This window comes from Anomaloglossus baeobatrachus, chromosome 1 (assembly GCF_048569485.1).
Source record: "Anomaloglossus baeobatrachus isolate aAnoBae1 chromosome 1, aAnoBae1.hap1, whole genome shotgun sequence".
In the NCBI taxonomy this organism is placed as follows: Eukaryota; Metazoa; Chordata; class Amphibia; order Anura; family Aromobatidae; genus Anomaloglossus; species Anomaloglossus baeobatrachus.
Window position 1 is genome coordinate 852,529,618 of NC_134353.1, and position 27,652 is coordinate 852,557,269.

General features: G+C 46.0%; 1 protein-coding gene across 3 annotated transcripts in view; it reads right to left on the reverse strand.

The window, feature by feature from the left end:
• The window catches only part of ANKRD31 (ankyrin repeat domain 31), a 408,642-nt gene that overhangs the window by 20,398 nt on the left and 360,592 nt on the right, over positions 1–27,652 (reverse strand). For 2 of the 3 annotated variants that reach the window (XM_075342267.1, XM_075342277.1), the window contains 2 exons: positions 25,286–25,426; positions 7,830–7,926 (listed from right to left, as the gene is read on the reverse strand). In XM_075342267.1, coding sequence (XP_075198382.1) covers positions 7,830–7,926; positions 25,286–25,426 — 238 coding nt within the window. The remainder of the gene's footprint in view (positions 1–7,829; positions 7,927–25,285; positions 25,427–27,652) is intronic. The other variant, XM_075342271.1, reaches the window with a different exon arrangement.

A 27,652-nucleotide genomic window follows, 5' to 3' on the forward strand; every position in this document is an offset into this window, starting at 1 on the left:
CTATCAGCATGCAGCTTTCCTATGTTCTGATATCCATCTTGTCCTCGGCATCCTGCTTTCCCATGCTCTGCTATACATCTTGCCCTCAGCATCCAACTTTCCCATGCTCTGCTGTACATCTTTCCCTCAGCATGCAGCTTTCCCATGCTCTGCTATACATCTTTACCTCAACACCCAGCTTTTCCTTGATAGCAGAGTATGGAAAAGCTGGGTGCTGAGGAAAAGAGCCTTGTTCACCCAGCTTTCCCATCTCATGCTTGAATCTTTGTCCCCCATCCTTGTATACATGCCCCCATCCTGGTACATATGATCCCCATCACACCGCAGACTTTAAAAAAATGTAACAATTATACTCACCTTCCCTCTGCTGCCCCGGTGAGTGGTGTTCTCTTCTGATAGTTTTTCCACATGCACTCATATACCGCTGCAGAGAAGCACACGCTGTATACTGTACATACACTATTACAGGCATAGTATACTGTGCACAACATTACATTTACTGTATACCATATACAAACTATTATATACATTATATGCCAACTTCTAAACACTATATATTACCCACATACATACTATATACCACTTACATACACTATATACTACCCACATACACACTGATATACACTATATACTACCCACATACACACTGATATACACTATATACTACTGATATACACTATAAACTAGCCACATACACACTGATATACACTATATACTACTGATATACACTATAAACTAGCCACATACACACTGATATACACTATATACTAGCCACATACACACTGATATACACTATATAGTAGCCACATACACACTGATATACACCATATACTAGCCACATACACACTATTACATGTACTTACCTATGCAGAACTCAGTCTCCAGGAGCAGCGGGGCCTTCTCATCCCTGCTCCATCACAGGACAGCCGCCATGACCAGTGAAGTCTTTGGTCTACAGGAAATGGAGGACACAGCACAGAGCAGGACTGGGAGCTGCCCCTGTCTTAGGTTCGCTGCCATAGGTGCCATGCTCTCCTCCCTCTCCCTCTGCTCTCAGTCCCGACTGCTTCTACTGACAAGAGGGAGGGAGAGGAAGGGGCTGCACTGGTCATTAGGTTTCTTGCAGCTCACGATGGCAGCATTCCCATACTCCACAAATTGTAGATGCCGGCGACGCGGCATGGCTAGTGAGCCTGAGGTCACAGGCAGGAAGAGGCTGGAGGGGGCGGAACCAAGCACTGCCCAGCCACTTGTATTAAAAAAAAAATTATGACTAAGGACCCTTTTGTTTTTATGATATAGGTCCGAAACGCGTAAAGTTTCACCTGTATGCAGATTATACCTTTGTGTGATGTATTTCCAGGAATGACTATTTTAAGGAAATATCAATAAAGATATTTTTTTTATATTTTATTGGATTTGTGCTGAGCCGACTCTTTCATCCCTTAACCACTTGTATTAAAACTAGTACAGGAACAGAGCAGCTCCTCTCTCTCTGAGTGGAGCCGACTGCTTCCCTGCCTGCCGGGCCTGGTCACAGTCGCGACCTCTGCGACCGCGGTTGTTAAGCTCCTGCCTACCATCATCCCAACTTGTTTCTTTTGTTAATTATCAGGAAATATTCTCTTAGCTGGGGGGATGTAACACACGCCAGTGATGAGGTGGTGAGTGCGAGCAGAACCACTAGACCACTAGGGGACCACTCCCAGTCATGGCCTTCCTGGAGGCCTTTTGGAAAGTTTTTGATAAGCCGGGCCTTGTTGCTTGTGCTGCATCCTCTCTTCTGCAGTTGCGTCAAGGTATTCAAACTATGGGTATGCGGTTCAATTTTGCACCCTCTCCTCAGAACTGGGATGGAATAATCAAGTGCTGGAGGCCGCCTTTTGGGAAGGTCTATCTGGTAGAATTAAAAGGATGGTCCCATCTCCAAGATCCTATCCCAATACGTAGTAGGAATAATAATAATTAATAATAATAATAATAATAATAATAATAGCACACGCCTTCACTGAGAAATGTAGTACAGTTCTCCTGATATAGCCTTGTCTCATCTCATGTGCAGGGCATTTTAGCTAAGGTATCCATGGCTACGTCCACTCATATAGTGACAGTTAGTTATGGTTGTAACCATGGATACCTAAAATAAAATGCCCTGCACATAAGGTAAGAGACATGGCTATATCAGGAGAACTATACTACAATTTCAATTGGAGGTATTTGCGAATATTCATATTATTGCACGTATTACATATTGTGAAAGGATCTTGGAAATAGGACTAACCCTTTAATGATGAACTAGCCAGCCATGATATTCCTGCTACGGTGAATGATCTGATTTCATTGGCTTCCCGGCTCGATTGCAGGTTCCAGGAATGTTCTATGGAGGAATCATGTGAAAGGAAACCTATGCATCTGGACCCAACCTTCCAGAGGCCGCTGGTTTCCCAGTTTTCTGCTTCTGAACTCATGCAGTTTGATTGTAGCAAGATGTCTGACCAACGACGGGAGCATTGCCAAGCCATGGGTCTGTGTTTCTACGGTGAAGGAGCAGAAAACTTCATCCACTGTTGTCCTGTGATGCCGAGACCCTCTTGTCTTGGGCCAGAAGGAGGGGGCCTCCCTCGGTGAAAACAGTCTCTCTTCTTTGTTGACCCTGTCTGTGTCCATATCGCATGGAGGAATTCTGCTCTCAGAGACGGCCTACATTAATTCCGGATCTGCTGGGAGCTTCATTCAACAGAATGTAGTGGATCAGTACTGGATTCCCAACCGACACCTCCAGAGTCACTTGTTGATGTCGTCTGTCAATGGAGTACTCTTGTCCGAAGTCGTGCCCTTCGGAAAAAGTGGAACTACAAGTGGCAACTTCGCATTCAGAGAAGATCTCCTTCCTGGTGCTTCCAAACCTGTCTTGCCACATCTTCTAAGTCTGCCTTGGCTCTGTACCCACAAGCTTGAGAGGTGCTCTGTTGGGGGCAGAATTGCAACAAAAAGGTGCCTGTCAGTGCTCATCCGTTCAGGTCTTCTAAGGTATCACATAGCCATCTGATTCTGCTTCCAGTCTTTCACTCAGCTATGACTTCGACAAGACGAGAGAGGAATATCCCAATGTCTGAGGACGTTCCTTCAGGCCAAGTGAAGAGGGGGTGTAAGTGTGTGTGGGGTGTAGTGTAGCGCTGGTGTCCCTGCTCTTCCTCTCCCCAGCAGGGACTTCAACTCACCACCGTGGCTGGATTGTGCGCAACCTCGCCTCCTTGCGGCCCTTCACGTGGTTCTCTCCTGCCTCCTGGGTCCTGTGCACGCCATACAGGTCCCCCAGAAGATTGCACTTAGGTTGCCAGTGCTTGCTCTCTTAAAAACCCAACACACCTATTTCTGGAAGTGTCTCTCAGTCAAAAGCTGAGAGGCATTAGGTGTAAAGGCATCCTCCTACTAGGGGAGGTGCCTGAGCAACATGGTCAGTTAGCTAATGATTGTCTAGCTAGTTGTCAGGTCCCATTTATCCACTGCCCGCTTCCTGCACCTGCGTCCCATACATGTCAGTATCTGTCGTACCATCCGCACCGGTCAGTATCTGCAGTGCCATCTGTACCTGTCCTCATCTGCTATCCTGTCTGTACTAGCTGTCCCACATGCACCTGTCAGCGCTAGATACTCTGCCTGTCCGTACCTGAGCCTGTTCCTGTCCTGAGGGTCAGCTGCTACAGTCCTGGATACTGCCCTGGAAGTGGCACCTCGTGTCTATAATATAGTCTCTTATTCATGCCCCTCCCACCTCAGGGTAAGCCCAAGTCCCTCTTGTGGTCCAGTAGCTCCACGCCCGCTCGCCCCCTCGTCAACGGCATACGTTACACAAGATCTTTCTAAAATACATAGGAGGGATCTAATATGTGCCCCGTATCCAGAAGTCAGAAATAGAAAACTAAATTACTGTGATGAAGGCTAAAGACGCAACTGTGTCCGCAGCTAAAAATTAGGAAAACGCAAAATGAACAATGTACAGTACCATAGAACTTACAGAGATGCTGTGTGCACTTATCTCCTGAGCAAAACAACAATGCAATCACAGCAGTGTTAGGCTAGGTTCACACACTGCGTTTTTTTGACTCTGCGTTTTTGTGCGTTTTTTGCAGCAAAAACCGCACAAAAACGCACCCGCGTAAAAAAACGCAGCAAAAAACGCACGTGTTTTGCCGCGATTTGGTGCGTTTTTTTGCTGCGTTTTGCTGCGTTTTTGCTCACTGCGTCTTTATGCGTTTTTTATCAGTGAACAAAAAAAAAGGTCTGATGTCATTTCCTTCTTCAATGTGTTCTTCATTCTCCACTAGTGTATGCAGAAGAGCAGACAGCTGCAGAACTACAAGGCTCAGCATACTCCATCCAATAGTGTATGCAAGAGAGCAGACAGCAGCTGCAGAACTACAAGGCTCAGCATGCTCCATCCAGGACTGTATGCTTGAGGGAGAGTCAGGGGGAGCAGACCTACAAGGCTCAGCATCCTCCATCCAATAGTGTATGCAGGAGAGCAGACAGCAGCTGTCGAACTACAAGGCTCAGCATTCTCCATCCAATAGTGTATGCAGGAGAGCAGACAGCAGCTGTCGAACTACAAGGCTCAGCATCCTCCTTCCAGGACTGTATGCAGGATTTCTTTGCCCCCCCAAACAAAAAAAATTACGTGGGCTTTGCCATATTTTTTTATGCTAGCCGGGTACAGCAGGCAGGTACGGGCTGCCCCCAACCCCCAGCTGCCTACCAAAAATATAGGGAAGCCCTTTTTTTTTAGTTATTTCATGAATTTCATGAAATAATTTTAAAAAAAAAATGACGTGAGCTTCGCCAATTTTTGAGTCCAGCCGGGTACAACTAGGCAGCTGGGGATTGGAATCCACAGTGCAGGGTGCCCATGCTTTCTGGGCACCCCCGCTGTGAATTGCAGTCCCGCAGCCACCCCAGAAAATGGCGCTTTCATAGAAGCGCCATCTTCTGGCGCTGTATCCAACTCTTCCAGCTGCCCTGATGCCGGGTGGCTCGCTGGTGGCTCGCCAATATTAGACATGGCCACCATGAATTTCTAGTAAAGATAAAAAAAAAAACACAACACACAGAAAAATATTTTTATTAGAAATAAAACACAACACAATTAGTGACTCCATCTTTATTGAAATAAAGAACCCCCCTCCGCAGTAATCCTGGGTCAAGGGTCCCGCGCCGTCCAATCCGGATCCAATAGCATCTGATCGGTTTGCTGGAAGGCAAAGCGATCAGATGATGTGTCAGGTTCTAGGAGCTGAATCACATCACACATCAGCTGATTGTATAAAAGCCGATTATACAATCAGCTGATGCATCGGTGCAAAAAAAAAAAAATACTCACTTATGTGCTGATTACCGGCAGCTCCTGCAGCGATGGGGAGGGAGTCTGATCCTGTCCGATCGCTGCAGCAGCTGCCGGTAATCAGGGATGAAGTCTCCTGACGCATCCGCTGATAACCAGCTGGGCGCCGGCGTCAGCCCGAGACTTACGATCAGCTGATGCGTCAGGTGACTGCATCAGGTGATCCATCGCCAGGTCCTGCATCCTGCAGGCATACGTACCCGGGGAGACTGCACACACCGGCGGGCATGGCACCGGGAGGCTGCAGACAGGTGAGTATAACTTTTTTTTTTTCTACTGTTCACTTTTGTTTTCACAGCCGCTTCCACCTCCCGCCCGTACATGACGCCGCACGGCAGCATACATGCACAGGACCGGAGGTGGAAGCGGCGGTGACGGTACTGGGAGGATTCACGCTTCTGTGTTTACTGACAGAAGGAATCCTCTTCCTGTACACGTCACTTTACTACCCACCTCCTGCGTTTATAGCTGCGTTTTTGGTCTTTGAAACGCACCAAAACGCAGCTATTTACGTTTCTCATTGCGTCTTTCAACATCCCATTGCACTCAATGGATGAAAAGCGCAGTGAAAAACGCGGGAATAATTGACATGCTGCGTTTTTGTGGCACCACAAAAACGCAGCTGAAAAAAACGCTGTGTGCAGACAGCAAAAATGAAAACTCATAGACTTTGCTGGGGAAGCAAAGTCATGCAGTTTTCTGAGCAAAAACGCACCCGAAAACTGCGCAAAAACGCCGCGAAAAACGCACTGTGTGAACTTACCCTTAGGAAGAATCTGCCACTGAGAAGTCCTGGCCTGTACACAGCAACAATGTGCATCTTGGCATTCACTTGAAAAAGCGACCATTTGTTGCTAAATATGTGATTGTATAACAAGCCAATAGTGCAATAGCATTATGCCATTTGGATATCAGGATTATATTAAATACAATAATATTAATTTCCATAATAAACTAATTTTATGAGGGCTCTAGAGAAACTTAAACTCTGATTCAATAAGACTGGTATTTCGTAAGGCAGTCTTAAAGGGAATCTGTTGGCATGAATTTGCTACCTCATTTAACAGCAGCATGACGTAAGCAAAGAGATCCTGAATATAACAGTGTACCACTCAGATTACTGGCTGCAGCTGTTCTGACACAATCCAAATTTTTACATTTAGCCATGTAGCAGAGCTGAGAGAGCTGTCCAGCCCACACCAGTTTCTTTATAGAAAATGTACATTGACAGTGAGGTGTTAATCAAAGGAGGGAGCATGCTGGACTGCCATCCACCTGAGTTTCTTGTAATTATAAGGGTCCTGCTGCTTAAACAAGCATAGCAAATAAACAAAATATCAGACTGTGATAAAACAGGCATCCTGGAACTTTCTGTGTTAACCCTATAACCCCTTAAAATATAAGGTTTTTCAGCATGCTGGCTTCAGCTTACATAGCAAGTACATGCTGATAGATTCCCTTTAAAGAAAAGTATAGAGGAATATGAAGCTCCAAATTCATTAAGAAGCGCATGACACTTCATGAATTTGGATAATCTTATCAGTGTTGTGCAACTTTGTTAACATCTGGAGAAAGTCGGGAACTGGAGTAACACTTGAGGAGTAATGTACACTGCCATTTTTGATACATTTCTTTGGAGGGTTTTGCCATGTCCAATCCTGGATCCTCCCCAGCTTTGCCAACAGTGGTTTGAAAATGCCAAAAGTAACAATTTTTCATACCTCACATTGTGCAAACATTTTGCAACCTTTCTTAATATTTTACAACAGGATTCAGAACTAAACAATTTGATGAATTGTGGCCTTAGAGCTTTGATAAAAATTTTGGGTATGTTGGGTTTGGGAAACCGTCCAATGTCCTCAACACCTCAGCTATGAAGAGATTCTTGTGGTGAACTGAAAAAAGTTTCTAATAATTTAACTAGAAAATATTAATAATTAACCAATCGATAAAGAGAACAACTTCCTGTTGAGAACAAAATCCAGCAGCAGAATATTCACCGTCTCTATGAAGATCATTACATTAACTCTATAACTAGTCTAATTTAAAAACTGCTAAATCTATTGCACCTTAGTTTATTGTAATCTGAAAAGATTTTGGTTATTATATTTGTAACACTAGTTCTGATACAGAATCCATGTAAAATCATAGCATTATTGAAACTTGCAAGTGCCTTTAATATTTCAATATGGGAAAAGAGAAGACGGTTGCAGCAGACCTTGTCAACCTGCAAAGAATAACGAACATGGTCTAAATTTGTGCACTGGTCACTTGGTTCCCTGCAAAATGTTTCCGCACATCACTGCAATGCTGCAGATTTACAGAGAATCAGAAAGGAATTAATGTCCAAGCTTAGTAACGTGGTAAGCAAGGGATTATATGTAAGTTTACAAAAAGTTGAAAAGTGACCTCTGACTCATAAACCTATTACCGGCAATGTTCCCGTCTGGATCAGACTCTTCTACTGTTTTTGGTGGAAAGTCCTCCTGTACAACAAAACTTGAGAGTTTTTTTCCCATGTAGGTGACCTAAAAAACAAACAACAAAAACCATGAAATATAAGGTTTTGTATCCTATTTTTCCACTATAGGTATAAAAGCTGGCAGATATAGTAGCCGCTTATTTTCCCTGCTCCACTGCAATAAACATGTTTATGGGGGTGAGGGGAGAGAAAAATGTTGTGTATATGGGGAATTAGGAACAGAGCAGGTAGTTAGCAACCCCACACTACTAGGACTATACTGCTTGTACAGCTGTTGTAATGGATAAAGAAATAAAATATACATATTATATATATATATATATATAATTTTTTTATTTTTTTAAGGATGCATATAAAAAATGTACTAGTAAAAAAGAGGGGCAAACATGTCGAGATATAGAAGCAGTTAGCTTATCCTGTGTGTATCTATTGATGTAATTTTTTTATGCTCAGAAAGCTCCAGGCATACATGCTAACTGATGTGTCTCCAAGGTTGTAATAATCCACTGGAGGCCATAAGAGTGTCACAGAAGTATAGAAATGCAACATAATATACTATTCTGTTCTAAAGACTGGGTCCTATAAAACATGTATTCATTACACAGATACCATAATAGTCTTTGGGTGCTGTTTGCCAAGTGCGAGTGCAACATCTGGAGACTGACAAAGGACTTAACAGAACTTAACATTATTTTGAACTTTATTAGAAAAAATATATTTTTCAACTTTTTGTTTATGATTTTTTTTTTTCTATTTCTGCATCTGTCAAAAGACCCCATTAAAAAGTATATGTCGCCAGTCTGAGGCTGCTCTTTTTATAGGTAACAAAATAGTAGGCAACCTTAGAATGGTGGATTTTCTATGTAAGGAGATGGACTGGCTGTCATGTTCCTTTCCCTGAAGACCCCAATTGCATTGTTGTATTGTCATTTGAATTGTGTCCTGTGTATTTGTAGATAATGTCATATGTGAATTGTGATGTAATGTACAGTAAGATTACGTGTGGTTGTTGGACTATAGGGCAAGAAATAGTTAAGTGTTGGGACTAGCCCACAATGGGATGGGATAGTTCACATGGAGAGAGATGGTTTACCTCTAGAAGGTAGTTGAGACCCAGTGTATCACGGAACAGGCCTATGGTCTGGAGGTTGTCAAGGCTGCATGCAGTGGGTGATCTGTCACAAGAGAATGAGATAGGAAACCAAAGCTGGGATAGTGAGATCTTGAAGTACAGACTGAGACACAGAGTATAGAACAACGTTGAGGATAGAGCCCGACATTCCTAAGTTTTAGCCCACAGGCAGAAGGGTCCGGAGGACTGAATTCTAGCAGCATGGCCTCAAGGAGCTTATGGATGAAAGGTAATGGGCTGAGACGGACTTGAGATGAGGCAATAGGAGACCAGAGTAGTGATAGTGTGATCCTAAAGTACTGAACAAGACAGAGTTTAAAATAAAGACGAGGCTAGAGACTGGCCCTCCTACATAGTGGCCCCCAAGCAGACGGGTTCGGAAGACGGAACTCTAACTTACGGCTCAAAGGTAACCGGCTGACACGGGCTAGTTGACTTTCCTGGATGGAGTCTCCCAAGGCATCTGAAAGCTAAAGGTTCTACTCTGGCTATACTGGCAAAATCCCTGACCCCCTCCTCTATGAGGAGAATAAATGTGGAGCCACAGAATGGGTAACTGACTGTCACGGATTGGATGTTGGTGCTGGTTTGAGCTGACACTCACAGGGCCAGTGAGAACATGAACAACCGAGATGGAACTAAAAGTGTGTTTGAATATGCTTCATACAACTGAAATGGGCTGAAAGTTATGTCTACTATCTCTTGCTTACTTAAAGAACTATCAAGTAAGGTTTTACTGTTTAAACTGAACTGATGGTCTCCTTGTTAGAATGAGTCGTTATCTAGCTTTGGGCGGTCAAAACAATCAGAACTGTGAGTCCTACATAGGCGTACTGCTCACACAACACAAGACCACACACCACCAGGGCCGTGTCTTTCATGTAGTGTGCCAGGACGTCAGGAGTCAACACCTTGCCCACGACTACCGGTGGGTTGAAGAGAAGGTTGTATATAGAATTTGGCATGACTTTAAGGAGTGTGCCCCCATCTTATGGTCAGATGGGAGATATGGACTGTTTCAGAGGCGGTAAAAAGAACAATGTTATTGGACAGGAAGGACTGCTGTCATGTTGACCTGAGGGCCCCTTGTTAAAATGGACTGGAAAGATCTGTTCCGGGGTCCTAACCCAGTAGGACCTGGTCTGTGCTGACTAAAAAGGGAAGAGATTATCACTTGCAGTCCGAGACGAGAAAAGAGGGCTGTTAGTAATGTTTTGTGTGGTGTTGAATTGGTGACTTCCAGGTCGTCGAATGGTTGAGGATGATCATAAGGAGAGGAATGTGAGGTAGCAGACTGGCTGCGATCTCGTTCCTTTCACTGAAGACACCAAACGCACTGTTGTATTATCATGTGAATTGTGTTCTGCTTCTTTGTAGATTATGTAATATGTGAATTGTGGTGTAATGTACCATAAGATTATGTGTGGTTGTTGGACTATAGGGCAAGAGATATTTAAGTGTTGGGACTAATACAGAATGGGATGCATAAGTTCACAGGAAGAGAGACGGTTTTCTTGTAGAGGGTAGTTGAGTGTGTGACAGGAGCAGACGTATGGTCAAAATGTCATCAAGGCTGCATGCAGTGAGTGATCTGTGGCAAGAGAAGGAGATAGGAGGCCAGAGCTGGGATAGTGAGATCTTGAAGTACAGACTGAGACTCAGAGTATAAGACAACGTTGAGGACAGAAACCAACATTCCTACGTTTTGGCCCCCAGGCAGAAGGGTCTAGGGCACTGAACTCTAACAGCAAGGCCCCAAGGACCTTACGGATTTAAGGTAATGAGCTGAGATGGACTAGTACGTGATGAAATTTGACTTTCCTGAGCGACATCTGAGAGCTAACTGCTTTGCCCTGGCCCTACTGGCAAACCCCATGACCCCCTCCTCTATGAGAATATATGTGAATTCACAGAAAGGGAAAGTGACCATCATGGATTGGACTGTGGTGCTGGGCTGCATTCTGCTTGGACTCACAGGACCAGTAATAACAGGAGCAACCCAGACGGAATTGAAAGTGTGTCAGAATTTGCACTGTACAACTTAAATGTGCTGGAAACTATGTGCCCGCTATGTTGTGTATAAAGTTGATAATAAAGAACTTTTATTGTCTAAACTGAACTCTTGTTGGAACGAACCGTCATATGGTCCTGGCTGGCTGAAACCATTGGTACTGTGCAGCCTACATAGGCGTACTGCTCAGATAGCACAGGTCCACACAGCCAGTCAGGACCATGTTTTCATGTAGCGTGTTGGGGCATCAGGAGTCAACACCTCACCCACGACTACTGGCCCGCGCTACTCTACATCTATATTTCACATATTATCAACAATGGGCACAACGATCCCTAGCAATCCCCTAAAGCAGGGGTGGGGAACATGCGGCCCGCCATGACCTTTAATGCGGCCCCCGGGCAGATTCCCGGGGGAGGCAGTGCTCGTGCTGTCACCGCAGTTTTGCAGGCCGCTGGCCCTTTAAATCCACACATTGCTGCTTGTGCGCACCAATGTGTTCTCCTGTCGGCCAGTGCTTACTTTGTGGGCAGGTCCCACAGCAACCTCACAGCTTCCAGCGTTGTGTGCCCGCCCCCTGCCCTCCGGAGCTCTGTGCCCGCCTTCTCCTTCTGATGCTGAGTGCCCGCCTTCTCCTTCCGATGCTCTGTGCCCGCCCCTTGCCCTCCAGAGATCTGTGCCCGCCTTCTGCTTCTGATGCTGTGTGTCTGGCGCCTGCACTCTGGTGCTTTGAGTGCGATGCTGCTGTGAGTCCAGTGCTGGCCCTCTGCTGCTATGTGCCCTGTGCTTTGTGCCTCCCCACCCCAGTTCTGTAAACCCTCTCCCCCAAACTCTCAGCACAGTGTGCCCCCCAATGTCCTGTGTGCAGCCCATCACTCAGTCCTGTGTTCACCCCCCATCCTGTGTGCAGCCCATCCCCCCCAATCCTGTGTGCAGCCCATCCCCCCCAATCCTGTGTGCAGCCCATCCCCCCCAATCCTGTGTGCAGCCCATCCCCCCCAGGCCTGTGTGCAGCCTATCCCCCAGGCCTGTGTGCAGCCCATCCCCCAGGCCTGTGTGCAGCCCATCCCCCAGGCCTGTGTGCAGCCCATCCCCCAGGCCTGTGTGCAGCCTATCCCCCAATCCTGTGTGCAGCCCCCCCAGTCCTGTGAGCAGCACCCCCGTGATGTCTGTGCCTCCCCCCCCAGTAATGTCTGTGCCCCAACCCTTCGTGTGGTGTCTGTGCCCACAGCCCCTCTTGTGATGTGCATGCCCCCAGTTAATTGTTTCACCAAATATAGCAGGGTCATTTACGCATTGATAATCTTGTGCAGCCCCCGAAGGTTGGTAGAAATTTCCAAATGGCCCCCGGCAGAAAAAAGGTTCGCCACCCCTGCCCTAAAGGATCCAACTTTCTAGCAAAAGTTGAGGTTAAAGTTCTGGTAATGCAGAGAAGGATCCTATTACACTGTGCTCTCCTCAGTGTGAAAACACAAAATCTGTTTGCACTAACCCAGCACTGAAGAAGGGAATTTTGTTTACTTACCGTAAATTCCTTTTCTTCTAGCTCCTATTGGGAGACCCAGACAATTGGGTGTATAGCTTCTGCCTCCGGAGGCCACACAAAGTATTACACTTTAAAAAGTGTAACCCCTCCCCTCTGCCTATACATCCTCCCGTGCATCACGGGCTCCTCAGTTTTGGTGCAAAAGCAGGAAGGAGGAAACTTATAAATTGGTCTAAGGCAAATTCAATCCGAAGGATGTTCGGAGAACTGAACCATGAACCAAAAGAACAATTCAACATGAACAACATGTGTACACAAAAGAACAACAGCCCGAAGGGAACAGGGGCGGGTGCTGGGTCTCCCAATAGGAGCTAGAAGAAAAGGAATTTACGGTAAGTAAACAAAATTCCCTTCTTCTTTGTCGCTCCATTGGGAGACCCAGACAATTGGGACGTCCAAAACCAGTCCCTGGGTGGGTAAAAGAATACCTTGATAAAAAGAGCCGAAAACGGCCCCTTCTTACAGGTGGGCAACCGCCGCCTGAAGGACTCGCCTACCTAGACTGGCATCTGCCGAAGCATAGGCATGCACCTGATAGTGTTTCGTGAAAGTGTGCAGACTCGACCAGGTAGCCGCCTGACACACCTGCTGAGCCGTAGCCTGGTGCCGCAATGCCCAGGATGCACCCACGGCTCTGGTAGAATGGGCTTTTAGCCCTGAAGGAATCGGAAGCCCAGAAGAACGGTAGGCTTCAAGAATCGGTTCCTTGATCCACCGAGCCAAGGTTGACTTGGAAGCCTGCGAACCCTTACGCTGGCCAGCGACAAGGACAAAGAGCGCATCAGAACGGCGCAGGGGCGCCGTGCGAGAAATGTAGAGCCGGAGTGCTCTCACTAGATCTAGCAAGTGCAAATCCTTTTCACATTGGTGAACTGGATGAGGGCAAAATGAAGGTAAGGAGATATCCTGATTGAGATGAAAAGGGGATACCACCTTAGGGAGAAATTCCGGGACCGGACGCAGAACCACCTTATCCTGGTGAAAAACCAGGAAGGGGGCTTTGCATGACAGCGCTGCCAACTCCGACACTCTACGGAGCGATGTAACTGCCACTAGAAATGCCACCTTCTGCGAAAGACGTGATAGAGAGACATCCCGCAGTGGCTCGAAAGGTGGTTTCTGAAGAGCCTTTAGCACTCTGTTAAGATCCCATGGTTCCAGCGGCCTCTTGTAAGGTGGGACTATGTGGCAAACTCCCTGCAGGAACGTGCGGACCTGCGGAAGCCTGGCTAGACGCTTTTGAAAAAACACGGAAAGCGCCGATACTTGTCCCTTGAGAGAACAGAGCAACAAACCCTTGTCCATTCCTGATTGAAGGAAGGAAAGAAAAGTGGGCAAGGTAAACGGCCAGGGGGAAAAACCCTGATCAGAGCACCAGGATAAGAAGATCCTCCAAGTCCTGTGATAGATCTTGGCGGACGTTGGTTTTCTGGCCTGTCTCATAGTGGCAATGACATCTTGAGATAACCCTGAGGACGCTAGGAGCCAGGACTCAATGGCCACACAGTCAGGTTGAGGGCCGCAGAATTCAGATGGAAAAATGGCCCTTGAGACAGCAAGTCTGGGCGGTCTGGGAGTGCCCACGGTTGACCCACCGTGAGGTGCCACAGATCCGGGTACCACGACCTCCTCGGCCAGTCTGGAGCGACGAGGATGGCGCGGCGGCAGTCGGACCTGATTTTGCCTAACACTCTGGGCAGCAGTGCTAGAGGAGGAAATACATAAGGCAGTCGAAACTGCGACCAATCCTGAACTAATGCGTCCGCCGCCAGAGCTCTGTGATCTTGAGACCGTGCCATGAATGCCGGGACTTTGTTGTTGTGCCGAGACGCCATGAGGTCGACGTCCGGCGTTCCCCAGCGGCAACAGATCTCTTGAAACACGTCCGGGTGAAGAGACCATTCCCCTGCGTCCATGCCCTGGTGACTGAGAAAGTCTGCTTCCCAGTTTTCTACGCCCGGGATGTGAACTGCGGAGATGGTGGAGGCTGTGGCCTCCGCCCACAGCAGAATCCGCCGAACGTCTTGGAAGGCTTGACGACTGCGTGTGCCGCCCTGGTGGTTGATGTACGCAACCGCCGTGGTGTTGTCCGACTGTTTGCGGATCTGCCTGCCCTCCAGCCACCGATGGAACGCCTTTAGGGCTAGATACACTGCCCTTATCTCCAGAACATTGATCTGAAGGGAGGACTCTGTCGGAGTCCAGGTTCCCTGAGCCCTGTGGTGGAGAAAAACCGCTCCCCACCATGACAGACTCGCGTCCGTCGTGACCACAGCCCAGGATGGGGGCAGGAAGGATTTTCCCCTCGACAAAGAAGTGGGAAGAAGCCACCACTGAAGAGAGGTTTTGGCTGCCAGTGAAAGAGAGACGTTCATGTCTAGGGACGTCGACCTCCTGTCCCATTTGCGGAGAATGTCCCATTGAAGTGGACGCAGATGAAACTGCGCAAAGGGAACTGCCTCCATAGCTGCCACCATCTTCCCTAGGAAGTGCATGAGGCGCCGCAAGGGGTGTAACTGGGCCCGAAGAAGAGAGTGCACCCGTGTCTGCAGCGAACGCTGTTTGTCCAGCGGAAGCTTGACTATTGCTGAGAGAGTATGAAACTCCATCCCGAGGTACGTCAGTGATTGGGTCGGTGTCAATTTTGACTTTGGGAAATTGATGATCCACCCGAACCTCTGGAGAGTCTCCAGAGCAATGGTCAGGCTGTGTTGGCATGCCGCCCGGGAGGGAGCCTTGACTAGGAGATCGTCTAAGTAAGGGATCACCGAGTGGCCCTGAGAGTGTAGGACCGCCACCACGGATGCCATGACCTTGGTGAAGACCCGTGGGGCTGTCGCCAGGCCAAAAGGCAGTGCCACAAACTGAAGGTGTTCATCCCTGATGGCGAAACGCAGGAAGCGTTGATGCTCTGGTGCAATCGGCACATGGAGATAAGCATCCCTGATGTCGATTGATGCTAGGAAGTCTCCTTGTGACATCGAAGCGATGACCGAGCGGAGAGATTCCATGCGAAACCGTCTGGTTCTCACGTGTCTGTTGAGCAGTTTGAGGTCCAGAACAGGACGGAATGATCCGTCCTTTTTTGGCACCACGAACAAGTTGGAGTAAAAGCCGCGACCACGTTCTTGAAGGGGAACGGGGATCACAACTCCTTCTGTCCGCAGAGTGTTCACCGCCTGAAAAAGTGCATCGGCTCGCTCGGGGGGCGGAGATGTTCTGAAGAAACGAGTCGGAGGACGAGAACTGAGCTCTATCCTGTAACCGTGAGACAGAATGTCTCTCACCCATCGGTCTTGGACGTGGCCACCAGGCGTCGCAAAAGCGGGAGAGCCTGCCACCGACCGAGGATGCGGTTTGGGGAGGCCGAAAGTCATGAGGAGGCCGCCTTGGAGACGGTGCCTCCGGCGGTCTTTGGAGGACGTGACTTAGACCGCCATGCATAAGAGTTCCTCTGGCCCTTCTGAGGCCTGTTGGACGTGGAGGATTGGGACTTGGCTGAGGGCCGAAAGGACCGAAACCTCGACTGAATCTTTCGTTGCTGCGGTCTGTTTGGTTTGGACTGGGGTAAGGACGAATCCTTTCCCTTGGATTGCTTAATAATTTCATCCAATTGCTCGCCAAACAAACGGTCGCCAGAAAATGGCAAACCGGTTAGGAACTTCTTGGAAGCAGAGTCTGCCTTCCATTCGCGTAGCCACATGGCCCTGCGGACTGCCACCGAATTGGTAGACGCTACCGCTGTACGGCTCGCAGAGTCCAGGACGGCATTCATGGCGTAGGATGAAAAAACCGACGCCTGAGAAGTCAAAGACGCAACTTGCGGAGCAGAGGTACGTGTGACCGCATTAATCTCAGATAGACAAGCTGAGATAGCCTGGAGTGCCCACACTGCTGCAAAGGCTGGGGCAAAAGACGCGCCTATGGCTTCATAGATGGATTTCATCAGGAGTTCTATCTGCCTGTCAGTGGCATCCTTGAGCGATGAACCATCTGCCACTGATACTACGGATCTAGCCGCCAATCTAGAGACTGGAGGATCCACCTTGGGACATTGAGCCCAACCCTTAACTACGTCAGCAGGAAAAGGGTAGCGTGTGTCATTAAGACGCTTAGAAAAGCGCTTGTCCGGAAATGCTCTGTGCTTCTGGACAGCATCTCTGAAGTTAGAGTGATCGAAAAACGCACTCCGTGTACGTTTAGGAAACCTAAACTGGTGTTTCTCCTGCTGCGAAGCAGACTCCTCTATAGGTGGAGTTGGGGGAGAAAGATCTAGCACCTGGTTGATGGGCGCTATAAGGTCATTTACTGTGGCGTCCCCTTCCGGTGTATCAAGATTGAGAGCAACGTCAGGGTCAGAGCCCTGAGCTGCGACCTCCGCTTCATCCTCCAGAGAGTCCTCAAGCTGAGACCCCGAACAGCGTGATGAAGTCGGGGAAGGTTCCCAGCGAGCCCGCTTAGCCGGTCTGGGACTGCGGTCCGTGTCGGAGTCCTCCCCGTGAGACTCAGGTGCCACCCCAGGAGCACGCTGCTGCGCAGACCGAGAGGGGCCTGGGGGCGATGAACTCACAGTGCCCGAGGCCTGTGGAAGGACCGATCTGGACTGCAAAGCTTCTAGTATCTTAGCAGACCATCTGTCCATAGACTGAGCCATGGATTGTGACAGCAACTCAGAGAGTTTCTCAGCCAAAGCTGCAAACTCTGTCCCTGCCACCTGGACAGTGGAGGCCGGGGGTTCTACCTGAGCCGAGGGCCCCACCAGTGCCCGAGGCTCCGGCTGAGCGAGTGCAACAGGGGCCGAGCATTGCTCACAGTGCGGGTAGGTGGATCCTGCAGGTAACATAGCCGCACAGGAGGTACAGGTTGCAAAATAACCCTGTGTCTTGGCACCCTTGCTCTTTGCGGACGACATGCTGTTGTCTCCTCTGAGAGTGATCACTGAGGGTATATAGCCAAAAGCAAAAACAATGCGGCCGAACAGAGAAAATGTATACAGATATATATATAAATATATACACTTCGGCACCCTGGGGGGACCAGCACCGGTGACCGGTGTGGCTTACCGACCGCCCAAAGCGGTTGTGTGTCCACCAGATTCCCTGCCTTGGGCCTCCCAGCGCTGCAGAGCTCTTCCTGAAATCCTCCACCGGCAGAATGATTGTAAAAATGGCTGCCGGAGCTCTCAGGGGAGGAGGGGGCCGTGGGCGGCGACTAATAAAGTGCGGGAATCTGGTGCCCCACAGTGATCAGTGAGGGGGGAGGAGAACACCTAAAGTATGCTCCAGCCCTCATTGTCGACGTCAGGTCGACCGTCCCGCCCTTACCCCTGACTGGCAGGCCCGGGGGCGGGAGTTATGGTACTAGGCCGCAGAAGCCGGGGACTAAATTTAATACCGCGACCGACAAACAGGCACGGTCGGCGCGGTAGTCCCGGCCGTCCTAAAAATACAGCAGCCACTGCAGTGTCTGTGACACGAGCGCTCCATACACCGTCCCCAAGGGGACACAGAGTACCTTTTGGATGCAGGGCCTGTCCCTGATGATATTAAGTCTCCTGTCCGGCAGATTCCCACAGGGGCTGCGGAGGGAGCCCGGTCCCAGTGCCTGGATGACCGGTTAGGATCCTACTTCTCCCAGAGCCTCTAAGGGATGGGGAAGGAAAGCGGCATGTGGCTCCAGCCTCTGTACCCGCAATGGGTACCTCAACCTTAACAGCACCGCCGACTTAGTGGGGTGAGAAGGGAGCATGCCGGGGGCCCTGGGGCCCTCTTTTCTTCCATCCGATATAATCAGCAGCTGCTGCTGACTAAAATGTGGAGCTTGAGTGAATGTGTGCCTCCTTCAACACAAAGCACAAAACTGAGGAGCCCGTGATGCACGTGAGGGTGTATAGGCAGAGGGGAGGGGTTACACTTTTTAAAGTGTAATACTTTGTGTGGCCTCCGGAGGCAGAAGCTATACACCCAATTGTCTGGGTCTCCCAATGGAGCGACAAAGAAACAACATTTATTAAACTATGAACATTCAGTAGCTGCTCTAATTACCGTATGTTACTGTCTTGTAAGTGCTTAGTAAAGGATGCGGCAGCACTAGGTTAAGGAGTTTGTCTAAATGGGCACTTAGTGTATACATGAAAACATGCATATTATACCTAAGGAATTAGGGGTACTTTACACGTTGCGACATCGCTACTGTGATATCGTCGGGGTCAAATCGAAAGTGACGCACATCCGGCGCCGGTAACGACGCCGCAACGTGTAAAGCCTAGATGCGCCGATAAATGATCGCAAAAGCGTCGTAAATCGGTGATCTGTGTAGCGTCGGACATTTTCATAATGTCGCACCAATAGGAGATATGATGTTGTTCCTCGTTCCTGCGGCAGCACACATCGCTGTGTGTGAAGCCGCAGGAGCGAGGAACATCTCCTTACCTGCCTCCACTGGCTATGCGGAAGGAAATAGGTGGCCGGGATGTTTACGTCCCGCTCATCTCCGCCCCTCCGCTTTTATTGGCCGCCTGCCGTGTGATGTCGCTGTGACACCGCACGACCCGCCCCCTTAGGAAAGAGGCGAGTCGCCGGCCAGAGCGACGTCGCAGGGCACGCAAGTGCGTGTGAAGCTGCCGTAGCGATAATGTTCGCTACGGCAGCTATAACAAGATATCGCATGTGCGACGGGGGCGGGGACTGTCGCGCTCGGCATCGCAAGCATCAGGTAGCGATGTCGCAGCGTGCAAAGTACCCCTTAGAGTCAATGCTGACATTTGTTTAAGACTCAGTGCCCAATCTATTATTTTGTTTTTTTAATGCCATTTCTTTTCTTTTTTACTTGTGGTATTTAACATTTTTTTCTCTAAATTCTTAAAAATGGGCCATGTGCTTCATGAAATCTGCACAAAATTTTAAAAAAGTTCTTTGTGTTCAAAAATTTTGCAGCTTTTTAGTGCGAAAAGTTACTTGTTCCACTAAAATGTCACAAAATGTGAGCAAACATTTTTAGAAACATAAAATTTTATCAGGGGAGGGAGTGGAGTACAGACGTGGACAAAAGTTCTGAGCCTGACAAAAATATTGGTTTTCACAAAGTTTGCTGCTTTAGTTTTTACACTGACGAGCAAAAGGGTAACAAAGTTTTAACTTTTGACTTTCAGGCTCCATATCTCACCATCCACTACAGCGTGGAGCATGAGACTACCATCATATTATAGACAAACATCTTGGCTATCTCAGAAATAAATTTGACTGTCATTTATTTATCATATGATTAGTTATGCAGATTCTTGTCCTGTCACTGCATTGTTACTGTTTTGCTCCTAAAAATCTAAAATTGTACTATTTTGTTAATATTTTGTAAATCCAACCTTGGCTATCTACACTGCCTGTCTCTTTCTGTGCATGCTCTCAATCAGATTCAAGCATGTCTTGACTGAATTCTGATCTCAGGTCTCTTCAACATGTTCCCAGTATTGGTGCATACTGGTTGACTCACTTGGCTATGCATACAGGTTTTTCCTCAACTCTACAAACAAGTATTCGATTGGGTTGAGGTCTGGGGACTGTGGGGGCAAATCCAGCACCTCTACTTCATTGTCACTGAACCATTAGTTCACCAATCCTGACGTATTCTTCGGGTCATTGTCCTGCAGGAACCCTATGTCGTCCTTTTCAAACCCATAGTACTGTAGGACACCCACATATACTTTAGCATTGACATCTCCATTGATCCTTGTCAAGTATCCAGCACCTTTGACTGTGAAATAACCCCATATCATCAGGCTTCCTCCACTAGACTGTGAAATAACCCCATATCATCAGGCTTCCTCCACTAAACTTGACAGTTCCTTCAATTTCTCTATACGTTAGCCCCTTTTTCCAATGTTTCTTCCAGATATATTTGCACCCATCAGAGCCTAGTGTATTTATTTTGTCTCATCTCTCCAAATCACCCGTTTCTAATCTTCTGCTGTCTACATTTCGTACTTCTTTGCCAACGCTTCTTATGATGATATTGAAGTTGAGGCTTCTTCACCTTTTTTCAGGCCACCATTGCAGACTTGTGTAACATGCATAGCATGGTGCTTACATGGACGTACGTGATCTCACTATAACGAAGCATACAAGTCACTTCCACTGTCGTTTGCCACTCCAGAACTGATAGACCTAGTGATGAGCCAACTACTTCACTCCGATATTTTGCCTGGATGTCCACCTCTTGGCTTTTGAATGGATTGACTTATGTATTGTTCCAACTGTCTTGGCCACACATGATGCAGTTTGCCGATTTTCTTGGCCGAAAGACCTCTATTGATGAGTTGGATGATGCTGTTTCTCTTTTTTTGGGAAAGCTTCATGGCTGCTCATCGATTCGAACAAGTGAGCTTTCAATTGGGAATCAACCTAATAAAACACTCAGGGAATTGGACGACAGGTTGTAATTTGTAGTATACAGGAAGAAAAAAAAATTTCAAACCGTAAAAATGCAGTAACATGACAAGAATCTACATAACTAATCATATGCTAAATAGTTGCAAGTCAAATGTATGAATGAGACAGCCCAGATATTTGTCTATAAAATGAAGATAGTCTCATGCTCAAAAGGTAGTGGAGGGTGAGATATGGAGCCTGAAAGTCAAAAGTTAAAATTTTTTTTAACTCTTTTGCTCATTACTGTATAGTAGCAATTTGCATTAACTCTAGATTGCACTTCATCTGATCACTCTTTATAAAAAAAAAAATCATTCTTTGCCAGGAAAATTAACAGTTACAATAAACGGATTTTCACTAAATTTTAGTTCTGTCACAAAATGACCTGCTTACATCATTTCAGTGATCTCGTTGGCTCAGAAGAAAGTGTGTTAACGAGCACAAAGCAGCAGATGCCATTTTGTCATGCTGAATTATTACGGCAGACTGGTTGCTTTAAAAGGAGATGGGTGTTTATAATCATTGTCTTCTTTTGTTAACTAGAATTACCTCCAAGGAAATGCATGCCGTCATTATTGCACTGTATCTAAAAGGCTTTACAGGCAAGGATATTTCTGTGGAAAGATTGCACTAAAACCTTAGTTCCAATGACGAGTATTTGCTGCATTTTTAATGTTGCCTATTTTCACTGTTCAAAAAATGCAGCGTCTTACAATTCTAGCAAAGTGGATGAGATACATAGAAATCTCTTGCCTACTGTGCTTTTTTTTACTCCTGGGATGCGAGTTCTCTTGAGAGAAATGTGTTTTATTTGCAGAGTTTCTCCATAAACAAATAAGATGAGGAAATTCTGCAGATAAATAAAAAAAAAAACACATGCGTTTTTAGTCCATTTCTATAGTAAAAATGCACAATATGCACCTGACTTTACTAATATTTTTTTTAATCAATGCTAAGTAACGTGACATATCAAAAACAAAGCAGTTTTATCTAAAACCATGCACGCCATAAGGAAACAAAAACTGCAGCAGAAGTGAGTTAAAAACACATGTAAAAAAACCCCCACATATTTCATTGTGTTTTTGAGTGCAAGTAACACCTAATTTAATTAATAGGCCCAGAATAATCCGTAATGTCAAAAATATATCAAATACTCATTGTGGGAACTTAGGCTAAATCCATCATTTATCAGAATATCCAGAACCTCAGAGAGAGGTTAAATTGCTATGAAGGATTCAGGGCACTCAAAAAGAGTTGATATTTGTCAATAAAAGTTTAGAAATGCTGATTTTTGTACTTCAGTAGCAACAAAAACATCTGACTAAATGATCTAAAAACACTAAAGCAGGAAACTCAAAATTCAAATTCATAATGTGTCAGTCTCAAAACGTGTGGCTACAACTGTACATTTGGGCAAAAATGTAGTGATCTTTTAAAAAGTCGCAATTGATTAATCAGCCAAAAACATCTGGAAACCCTGAGGTGTAGCCACAATGGCGAGCACACACATACAAAAAACAACCACTGCCGAATAGTGATGAGTGAACCCCCTGATGTTCATGTTCGGGAGCCTCGCCTGAACTTTTTGTAATGTTTGAGTTTGGGTTCTGAGATAGCACGAAGTTGCATCCAAACCCTGAACTTGGACTTTACAGTTTTTTGATGGGGCGGGGTGGAACGGGAGGGGGGGGGGGGCTGTAAAACAAAGACTATAGTTAATAATAAACAATGTCATTATACTTACCCGCTCAGCCGCTGTCGCCTAGCCGCTGCTGCTTCCGGGTCCGATCATTAACTTCCGGGCATATTCACTGCACTGCTCGTCACTCGGCAATCTTCAGCTGTTTTCGGCTGTGTTCGCAGAAACGTCAGGGTTCACCCGAGTCCACGAATTAGCCATGGACTTGAACTTTGACTGTCACCTGCTTTTCGCTCTGTATAGACGTTTGTCTGTAAAGAGCAATGAAGCAGAGCTGACATTGCTTTCCCTGTGGACTACGTTGGACAAAGGATTTTTTTTTATAATAAAGATGGAGTCTCTAAATATTTTTCTTGTTTTATTTCTAATAAAACATTTTTTTCTATGTGTTGGGTTTTTCTTTTTGCTGTTTACTAGAAATTCACGGTGGTCCGTAGCCGTCCGCTTTATGTGAGCTGAGAATCAAAAATACCACGGAGCGCTATGTCATTTTTTAAATTATTTAGTTATTTTTACACTACTATATGTGTGAGGGACCCAACAGCCAATCTTAGACACTGTCATGCAGAATGGGCATCTGTGATTGGCTGTTGGAGTAACCTGGAATCTGTCCACATATTCTAGATGCTAGAATGTATGGGCTGGTTTCAGGTTACTCCAGCATCCAATCACAGATGCCCACTCTGTGACAGCGTCTGTGATTGTCTGTTATTTTAACAGTAGAATAAAACAACACAGAGAAAAAAAAATATTTTATTAGAAATAAAACAGAAGACATTTAGGACTCCATCTTTATTACCCAAAAAAAACCCCTCCGACAGTCAAAAGGCAGGCGAGCATCTTCAGCTATGCTACATCTGTGCGAGAAAATAAACACAGGTCTGCTCACACAGACTCAGCTGAGAGCTGTCAGAGACTTCACACGAGTGCATAGCTGAGGCTTGCGTATGACTCCTGCGAGTCCCGCATCAGTATCTCCCAGCACGGCGCACACTCTCCTGACAGGAGCATCTCAGCTGCATGGAAATACATGCAGCTGACCCGCTCCTGTCAGGAAAGTGTGCGCCGTGTCGGATGATACTAATGCGAGACTCGAACAGTGACAGTCAAAGTTCAATCGAGTCCATGGCTCATGGACTCGGTTTAACACTGATGTCACTGCGAACATGGCCGAGAAAAGCCAAAAAACTGCCAAGTGACAAGCAGTGCAGTGAATACAGCTGGAAGTTAATGATCGGACCCGAAAGCAGAAGCGGCTGGAAGGCAGAGTCTGCAGGACGTGTCGCGGGACCGATAAGGATAATCATAATGTTTTTTACTAATGTGCTTTTTTTTTTTTACAGCCCCTGAACCCGAACTGGAGCCGAACTGTAACACGAGTTTCCCAGGGAAACTTGTGTTCGGGACCGTGTGCACGAACACTATGTGGTCAGTACGGACCCCGAACTTTACAGTTCGGGTGTGCCCATCACTACTGCCAAACACATAAATTTGACTATAAAATAGGTGCAAATGAAAAGAATTTAGTGAAAAAGAATGAAAAAAAAATATGTGAAAGCCACCCAAACTAGTCAAAAGAATGCACAAATGCAATAATGAAATGAAATCCTTAGTTTACTGGTGCTAGTGCACTCTTACTACTCATGTGGAGACTTCTCTGCTTCATCGGAATCATATATCATAACTTCTTCACGAGAATCAGGAATTCAATAATATTTATCTCATACAACGTTGTGCAAGTTGCTACGTGTTTATGAGAATCATGGTGTAGATTCTGGTAGCTCAAAATATATGACATGAAAAGCAAGAAGCAGTGAGGATATGAGTGCGTAACAATATAATCTTGTTACTGCTCCTGTAAGAAAAGTATGCTGTAATACCTGCAGTTCATTCCTTTCTATTATTTCCTCCAGTACTTCTGGATAAAGGACTTATGACCTCAATAAACTGTATCCGGATCAGGTGTGATAACGGTCATAAACTTTCAATTAAGTAATTTAATTATGATAATTACAGTATATGACGTTATGTTTTCCTCACTTGTGTTTAAAGTGACCCTCCACCTTAGGCTTGAAAAGTGACTATAAATTCCTCATGTATAATCACCTAATGTCCCCGCTTGCTTCTCGCTGCCTCCTTTGCTCAGACTGGCACCATGGGTAGTGCAGTGGAAAATCTAAATCACCTCTCCCTTTGATTTTCTACCCCACAGCAAGAGAAGCTTGAACAGAGCACCAATCTGAACAGAGAAGGCAGCAAGACGCAAAAGGAGGGCGACTGTACATGAAAAATGAGGAGTCACTTTTTAGTCGCCGGGCAGAACTGCTTTAAGCCCTTAAAGAACAGGCCATTTTTAGTTATTACCTCCCCTTCTTTCAAGAGCCATAACTTTTTTATTTTTCCATCCATATAACTGTATCTGGGTTTGTGTTTTGCGGAACAATCTCACTGCATACCACTGCAGTCCTGCAATACTGGAGACATAGTTCTTAATTCTGGCTAAACAGCATCTGAATTTGTAATGTATTCTCAAACTTGTCTGTGTGTTATGACGGTCATAAGCAGAATGATTTTTCAGGCTTACACTTACTAACCTTATCTGTTATATATTTCCAAGTCACTGTAATGTTATTTCCCAGAAGAGTTTTGACCCAGTGAAGTGGATCTCGGAAAACAGCCCCAGAACAATCTGCTATCTGCCCATCACAAAGCAGGGTAGCTTTATGGCTGAAATCCTGAACCAAACACAAAGAAGACATTATTTAATAATTTTTAACATGGACATTGAAGGGATTCTTTGAGAATTAGATAACATGGTGTCCCTGATATAATTCAAACTGCAGCCCAACCTAGTCACGTGTCAAAACAGGCTGGAGACTGAAGACATACACCGTGTGCAGAATTAATAGGCAAGCTGTATTTTAGAGGATTTTTTTTATTATTGATCAACAACCATGTTCTCAATCAACCCAAAAGACTCATAACTATCAAAGCTTAATATTTTTGGAAGTTGGAGTGGGTTTTTTTAGATATGGCTATCTTAGGAGGATATCTGTTTGTGCAGGTAACTATTACTGTGCAGAATTATTAGGCAACTTAATAAAAAACAAATATATTCCCATCTCACTTGTTTATTTTCACCAGGTAAACCAATATAACTGCACACAATTTAGAAATAAACATTTCAGACATGCAAAAACAAAACCCAAAAAAATTAGTGACCAATATAGCCACCTTTCTTCATGATGACACTCAACAGCCTACCATCCATAGATTCCGTCAGTTGCTTGATCTGTTTACGATCAACATTGCGTGCAGCAGCCACCACAGCCTCCCAGACACTGTTCCGAAAGGTGTACTGCTTTTCCTCCCTGTAGATCTCACATTTTATGAGGGACCACAGGTTCTCTATAGGGTTCAGATCAGGTGAACAAGGGGGCCATGTCATTATTTTTTAAATCTTTACTGGCCAGCCTTGCTGTGGAGTAGATGGATGCATGTGATGGAGCATTATCCTGCATGAAAATCATGTTTTCTTGAACGATACCGACTTCTTCCTGTACCACTGCTTGAAGAAGTTGTCTTCCAGAAACTGGCAGTATGTCTGGGAGTTTAGTTTCACTCCATCCTCAACGCGAAAAGTTCTCACAAGTTCATCTTTGATGATACCAGCCCATACCAGTACCCCACCTCCACCTTGCTGGCGTCTGAGTCGGAGTGGAGCTCTCTGCCCTTTACTCATCCAGCCTCTGGCCCATCCATCTGGCCCATCAAGAGTCACTCTCATTTCATCAGTCCATAAAACCTTTGAAAAATCAGTCTTAAGATATTTCTTGGCCCAGTCTTGACGTTTTATCTTATGTTTCTTGTTCAAAGGTGGTCATTTTTCAGCCTTCCTTACCTTGGCCATGTCCCTGAGCATGGCACACCTTGTGCTTTTTGATACTCCAGTAACGTTGCAGCTCTGAAATATGGCCAAACTGGTGGCAAATGGCATCTTGGCAGCTTCACGCAATTTATGGACAGTTATTTTGCGCCTTTTTTGCCCAACACGCTTGTTGCCACCCTGTTGGCTATTTGCCATGAAACGCTTGATTGTTCGGTGATCAGCTTCAAAAGTTTGGCAATTTCAAGACTGCTACATCCCTCTGCAAGACATCTCACAATTTTGGACTTTTCAGAGCCCATCAAATCTCTCTTCTGACCCATTTTGCCAAAGGAAAGGAAGTTGCCTAATAATTAAGCACACCTTATATAGGCTGTTGATGTCATTATACCACACCCCTCCTCATTACAGAGATGCAAATCACCTGATTAACTTAATTGGTAGTTGGCTCTCAAGCCTATACAGCTTGGAGTAGGACAACATGTACAAAAAGTATCAGGTGATCAAGATATTCATTTGCCTAATAATTCTGCACACAGTGTACAGCTCCCGAGACCTGTGTTTCAACTCACAAGAGCTATATCACACATACCTCAGTCTGTGGCCTGGTTGTGATGTGTGAAGAAATATTTTAACCCATGTTGTGCTTGACTAGGAGATCTCCAGCTTCATCCCTCTCCTCGTTCAGTGTGACAGCGCTTTATATCCGTACAGGAAAACTGATTGTGCCCAGCAGAAAACAAATATTAAAAAGAAAAAAAACTGGAGCTAACCTATGTTATGTTGTGCTCAGTGAGAAAAAGATATATTTTTTCACTTAAGACAACATGTGCTCCCAGCCGCTGACTGAAGTATGTGTGATACAGCTCTTGTCAGTGGACATACAGGTCTTAAGAGTTATATGTCTTCAGTCTGCAGCCCGAGCTGACACTTGACTGGGACTGGCTGCAGTTTGAATTATATCAGGGACGCCACTTTATCTCATGCTCGGAGAACTCCATTAACTTATATTTACAGTCAGAAAAAAAGTAATATTTTTTGCATCACTAAATTTGTATTTATAATCGTGGATAGA